The 6,517-nt window shown below is 40.8% G+C and overlaps 1 protein-coding gene across 1 annotated transcript in view; it reads right to left on the minus strand.

The window, feature by feature from the left end:
• The window catches only part of DRP2 (dystrophin related protein 2), a 36,014-nt gene extending 34,601 nt beyond the window's left edge, over positions 1-1,413 (minus strand). Inside the window, exon 1 of the mRNA XM_015564310.1 lies at positions 1,235-1,413. Within this exon, the coding sequence (XP_015419796.1) occupies positions 1,235-1,351 (117 nt within the window). The 5' untranslated portion in view covers positions 1,352-1,413. The remainder of the gene's footprint in view (positions 1-1,234) is intronic.
• Positions 1,414-6,517: the final 5,104 nt, after the last annotated feature.

The following is a 6,517-nucleotide window of genomic DNA, read 5'->3' on the forward strand; positions in this document are numbered from 1 at the left end:
TGGCTTTACATCTGGCCAAGATATTTGCTTGTCAACCCCACTTCCCACAGGGCTCTTTCCTCATCTCTTGAAACTTTAAGACAAAGTCAGGGCCATCGGGAAGGAAGAGAAGTGACTGGACAGTGGCAGAGGAGAAAAGGTGGTCTCACCATTGTCAATCATAAAATGAAGCCCTCGGGTACCTGTGCCTAGGCTGTGAAGCTTAAAGGGGGTAGACAATGAACAGGGCAAATCTTTTGAAAGGGCCCAGGCTTCTTGATCCCTTGATCCTATGAAAGTCCCATTCTGGGGAAGAGGTAGGTGCACTGAGGGATTCTAAGTTGACACTGACTTTGAGAACATGTTAGATGTAGCACTTTCTCTCTGGCTAGATGTGGAGAACCTGGATCTTATGCCTCTCTGGACTTTGACTCTCCCTCACTATTCTCCCCCAAAATGGGCTCCCCTGCACTCACATTCTCCATTTCCACCACCTTCCTTCCTTCCTTCTCCCTGTATATTCATCTGCTGTCTGTACCCCCAGCAATGCTTTAGCACAGCAGCCCACCTGTGAGAAACTAGGAGACATAGTATTTTCTTACACCCTCTTGGCTTCTGGACCCCAAAGCACTGTAGGGCAAGCCAAAATATGCTTATGCTTCTCCCTTGTCAGTTCAATTTTCCCATGGGCCTCTCTGGCTGCCCTCTTCAGGATTACCGCCTCTCACACATCGTCTGCCTATCTACCAACATACACAAGCAGGCACACACAGTACCACAACTACACTCCTAGAGGAGGAGAGAGAAAAAGCAGGTATCAGGCACAGGGGATTTTTAGTGGGGCTGAGCCAGGAGTTTCAAGTAAGGCTAGGTACTTGAGAGGAACAAATGGAAGGAGGTGTAGAATATGAGGTATGCCACAGAGAAGCCAAGGCAAAGAAAGGTCCTGCCTTGTTCTAGACTGTGCCCTGTACGAATACAGTCTTCTGGAACACCCCTTGGAAGTTAACATGAAACCAGCCCCCTCAGCCATTGTGGGCTTTGGCTTGCCCAGCCCAGTACATTTCCATGCCCAATCCTCCCTCCCCTAAAATGTCTCACGAATGACAAGGGACAGGCCAGAAGGAGGCCATGTGCTATCCAAGGGGTTTCATGTATATGAAGAGTGCCCCTGAGCTTTAGGAAGCATGGACACCCACAAGAACATATACAGATCCTGTATTCACTTTTTCTCCTTTTGCTACTGGCTTCTTACCTGAAGCTGGGGGTAGGTACTTCGGAGGCTGTTGCTATGATGGAAATGGTCAGTGGCTGGCCACTCATGACATCGTGGGAAGGTGTAGGGGCATCCCTGCATGACCATAGGTTGCATCAGAACCAAGGCTCATGAGGGGGGGTGGTGAGGATGGGCAGTGCACCCACCGTTGATCATAAGCACCTGGAAGAAAAACAAGGGAAGATTTAGTTAAGACCTAGAAAAGCCCTCTCAATCAATCAATCCAGCTCTTACCTAGAGGTGCTTCCATCAGTTGTATTAATGAGTTTTCAAAGCTTACTGACCTACCCAATAGTTTTTTTCCAGGTAACCATGTACCATAAAATACTTTGTCTAATTATTGATCAAGGAAGTATTTATTGTTTATCCATTATATTTTGTGCTAGAAATACAAAGATGATTTGCTGTCTGACATCTCACAGCCTAGGGATGGGGGTAGGGTAGGAGGCAGCCATGTAAGTTGATAATTATAATAAACTGCTTATGTGGCAAGTGCTATAATTAAAATTTGACCAGAAGGCTAGGAGGGAACACAGTGGAAAACAATTAATTCTATCTAAGAACATGCAAAGATATCAGAAAGACTGTGTTTGAGGTGAATCTTTTCTTAAAATATATTTTTAGCCCTAGCCAGTGTGGCCCAGTGGATAGAGTGTCGGCCTGGGGACCAAAGGGTCCCGGGGTCAATTCTGGTCAAAGGCACGTACCTCATTGCAGGCTCCTCCCAGCCCAGGCCCTGGTCAAAAAAAAGTTTCCATCCATCAGCATTTGTCCCCCTTTCCCCTCTCCTACCTCCTCCACCCCCATTTTCTTCTGGTAATTACCATACTGTTATCTGTGTCTATGAGTTTTCTTTTCTTAATCCCTTCACCTTTTTCGCCCAGCTCCCCAACCCCCCTCCCCTCTAACAGCTGTCGTTCTTTCTTCTTTGAGTCTGTTTCTATGTTGTTTGTTTATTTATTTGGTTCATTAGATTCCCCCAAATAAGTTAAATATGGTGCTTGCCTTTCTCTGACTGGCTTATTTCACTTAGTATAATACTCTCCAGGTCTGTCCATGAGGTGAGTCTTGAAGGATGAGTAGATGTTTGCCTTTGCAGAGAAGGGGAGAAAGGGAGAAGGGCAGTCTCACCAGAGGGATCCATCTGTGCAAAAAACCCTTAACATATTCAAAGTATAATTATAATTATAAAGTTCAGTATGGCTAGAGTTAGGAGGCACAGAGATGAAAAAGACATGGTGCCTGCCCCATGAGGAGTTTACATACAGAAAGAACAGATGTGGGGAAAATCAGGCCATAAAGTGTAACTTGCATTAATAATAGAAGTATTAAAAAACAATCTGACCAAAATAATAATAATAATAATAATAGAAGTATTGATGGGATGGAGTGAAGGGATAGATGAGGTGAGTTCTACCTGGTCAGGTCAGGAACAGTTTTTCCTAGAGGGAATATACTTGAGGTGAGTCAAGAAATAGAAGTTGGAATTTCATTAGACAGAGAAGATAAAACAAAAAGAACATCCTAAACAGCATGAAAATAAAATGTATGATGTGATCAGAATACAAGGCAGGTGCCTTATGGGAAGTAGCTGATGAGGTTGGAAAATGAGGCTGTGGCCAGATTGGGCCGTGCCTTGAATGACAAGCAGAGGCTTCTAGGCTTTGTCTTGTAGACAACAGGGAGGCACTGAAGACTTTAAGCCAGGGAATGACATGACCAGATTTGCATTTTAGAGAGAGCCTCTGGCTGCCTTGTAAAGTGATTCTCCCAGGGAAAGAACCCATTGAGAAGCTGTTACAATAGGCAGGCAGTTGTGGTGAGGATGAAACAGAGAGCATGGCTTTGAGATATACTGAAGAGATTAAATACATTGGGCTCTGTGATCAATTGGATGTAAAGTGAAGGGTGAGGGAAGTGAAGAAGACAAAGGTTTCTAATTTGGGAGCTGGGTGGATAATGTTGATAGTAAGAGAGAGAAGGAGCAAATTTGGTATGGTGGGGGTGAGAGCAGTGTTCCATAATAAGCTATGCTTGAGACAGTCAGCTTTATATGTTAGTCAGTAAGCTTATAAAAGGAAGATACGAGTGAAAAAATTAGATGCTTAAACCAATTGACAGCTTAGTGACTATACACCAATGTAATGAGAATGGGTAGCAAAGACAATGTTTGCAAATGATAAAAGTGCTGGGCAAAGACATGCGAACCCTGATCCCAAAGGACAGGAAGTAAGCATATTTAATTCCTGATGCTGATGATTCAATAACCATAATTTTTAGTCTCTATTTCAGTGGTACCCAACACTTTAGGTATAAGAAAGAGTCCCTTCTTAAGCTTAAAAAAAATCACACTTCACCCACTCATATCTACAATAGTAGCTGTATTTTAAGTACAGAGTGAGAAAAAACACTCATCTATTTTTTTAAATGATAGCATTATTATTATTATTATTATTATTCCTCACCCAAGAATATTTTTCCATTAAATGCAGGTCTAATGATTTGTCTTTTACTTTTTCCAGGATAGAAATTCTCCCCACTTTTTTTCAAAATGGGGCAATCTATTTCTGTCAACAAAAGACACTGCCCATCCCCTTTACGAGAGGGGCCAGGGACAAAACTGCAACCGAGATATGTGCCCTTGGCCAGGAATCAAACCTGAGACCCTTCGGTCTGTGGGCTGATGCTCTAAACATCGAACAAACCAGCCAGGGCAACACTTATTCATTTAAAGATCTGATCTGTAGACTCCTTGCATTAAACACCCTTCCCTCCACTCAGGGGTCTATGGTCCAAACATTGGGAATTACTACAGATGATGGGAATTACTACAGATGATGAAGGTGCAAAAATTTATGGACACTTTCTTGTAGTTAAATTCCCTAGATATTACACAGCTACATAACTCCTCATCCCCAAATAAATTCCCCAAAGAATAGTTTAAAAGGTGGCTCCCCTATGATCCAACACCAACATAAAAGAGTTAGTACCTCAGGTAAAAATGAAGTATTGCTAAGAATGCGCTATAAGAATGAAACTAAAAAGGCTTGTTTTCAGACCTCTTTTTATATTAACATTTTCATTTTTGCCAATTACACAAGTAGTGCATGTTTTTCATAGAAAAACTGGAAAACACAAAAATTATAAGGATGCAAATAAAACTAATCTATAATAAATACTACCATCCAGAAATTACCATTACTAGCAGGTTTGAAGGTTTGAAGCCCTACATAGTTTTACTATGAAAAATATATACATATACTTTAAAAATAAAATTGTCATCATAGGAGATTATATATATATATAATTTTGTATTGTGCCTTTTTTCATTTGCCATTTATATCACAATCACTTTAGAATGTCACTAACTATTCCTCTAAAACATGATTTCTTAGAAGTCCAATGCGCTATCCATTGCGCCACAGAGCCTAAAACATGATTTCTTAATGGCAGCAAACGTGATAGAGTGGTGTTGTTGAGGCCATGGGCTTTGGCATCAGACAAACCTAGAGTCAAATTCATACTATTCAAGCAAATAGCAGTGTGGTCTGGGACAAGTTCATCTCTCTGTACTTCAATGTCATCTGAGAAACTGGGATGACAACAATACTTCCGTCATAGAATTATTCTAATGATTAAAATTGTTCTAATGACTAAAACTTAGGATAGTGTCTGGAAATAGTACACTGCTCAATAAATGTCAGCTGTAATCATTATTGTATACCATTTCATTGAATGGATATATCATTATAGTTAGACATAAGTCACAGTGCAATGAACAGCCATGTGAATACTTATAATTCTTTCCTTGGGATAATTTCCTAGAAGGGAGAATTCCTGGATCAAAGGGTATGAACCAATTTTAGCTGTGATTCATAGTTCTAAATTGCTCTAGAAAAAAGTTAGATCACTTTATACTACCACTGGCAATGTATGAGAGTGCCAGTTTTCCAGCACACTTGCCAACAGTGACATGATCTTATTTTAAAAATATCTTTGCCAAATTTGTAAGTGATGAGGGCATCTTGAAGATTGCTTTGTATGTCCTTAATTATTAGAGATGTTTAACTCTCCCACTACATTTTTTTTTGTGGCCAGGTGTATTTCTTATGTCACAAACTATCTCTTTTTCTTCTTTGAGATTCACTTACAGATTAACTCCCTGAATTATAATTGATTGTTCACAAACAAAAATAAACCAAACCCAGGAGTTAGAGAACTTGGAGCTTCCAATCTGAATGCAGGCAGCAATATACTTCTCCTGGTTCTAGCATGACTAGCCTCGGGTATTTTCAGATTTTGCCACCAACTGTGACTTCAAGTCATTTCACCTCTCCAGATCTTGGTTTGCTAATTTATAAAATGTTAATGTTTCAGAGTTGCCACACATTAAAACATTAGCATTCCCTGTATTTGTATAGCATGCTTTGCATGCTGCTGTACTGTCTTTCTTGATCCTCAGTGCAACCTGGTAAGGTTGGCCCAACCAGAATTATGATCCCATCTGACAGTTGAAGATGCTGAGACACAAGTGAACCTGGGCCTCCTGACTCCTGTCCAGTACTCTTTTTTCTACACAAAGAATACTCTTTCTGACCCTCTATTTATCTCCATCCTGTCCCTAATTACCACTTGTACATACTGATTCTCTTCCTATTCCTTTGTCCAATTTGCAGAGGCTATAAGAAAACAGAGATGAATCCAACTTGGTCCCCAGCTGGTCAAGTTTAGGAAATAAGACATATAAACAAAAAAATGTATAACTTAAGAGAGAAAATGATTTGTACCTTAAGTGGGACAAGAAAGCATGCAATGAGAGGACACAGAGGAAGAAGTGTTCACCTTAAGGTGTAGGGATTTAGGATGTATCTACGGAAGAGGTGCTTTTGATGTAAGGTGAGAAAGAATATTTGGATGCACAGAGTACTGGAGGATGCTTTTGGGGTGGAACTAACTCTTCTGTGCTCTCCTCTAAGGGTCCTGATGGATATCAAGCTGTAGCTTTTCTTCCACTAGGAATACTCTTCCTGGTTCTCACAGGTACACATAGGAGGCCCTTACAGGAGGATTGTGGGGAGACATTGTTCCTCTTGGGCAGAGATAAAAGTGTTAAAAACACATGGGAAATACCAGAATTTTAGCATGAAAGCAAGATTGTTGGTTCATGGAGGACAAGGTCCATGTCTGATATTTATTTCTATCCCACGTATTTTTAGCATAGTGCAGGGCGCATAGCAGGCACTCAGTGAATGTTTCCTGGGT

This window comes from Myotis davidii, unplaced genomic scaffold (genome assembly GCF_000327345.1).
Source record: "Myotis davidii unplaced genomic scaffold, ASM32734v1 scaffold1241, whole genome shotgun sequence".
Taxonomy (NCBI): Eukaryota; Metazoa; Chordata; class Mammalia; order Chiroptera; family Vespertilionidae; genus Myotis; species Myotis davidii.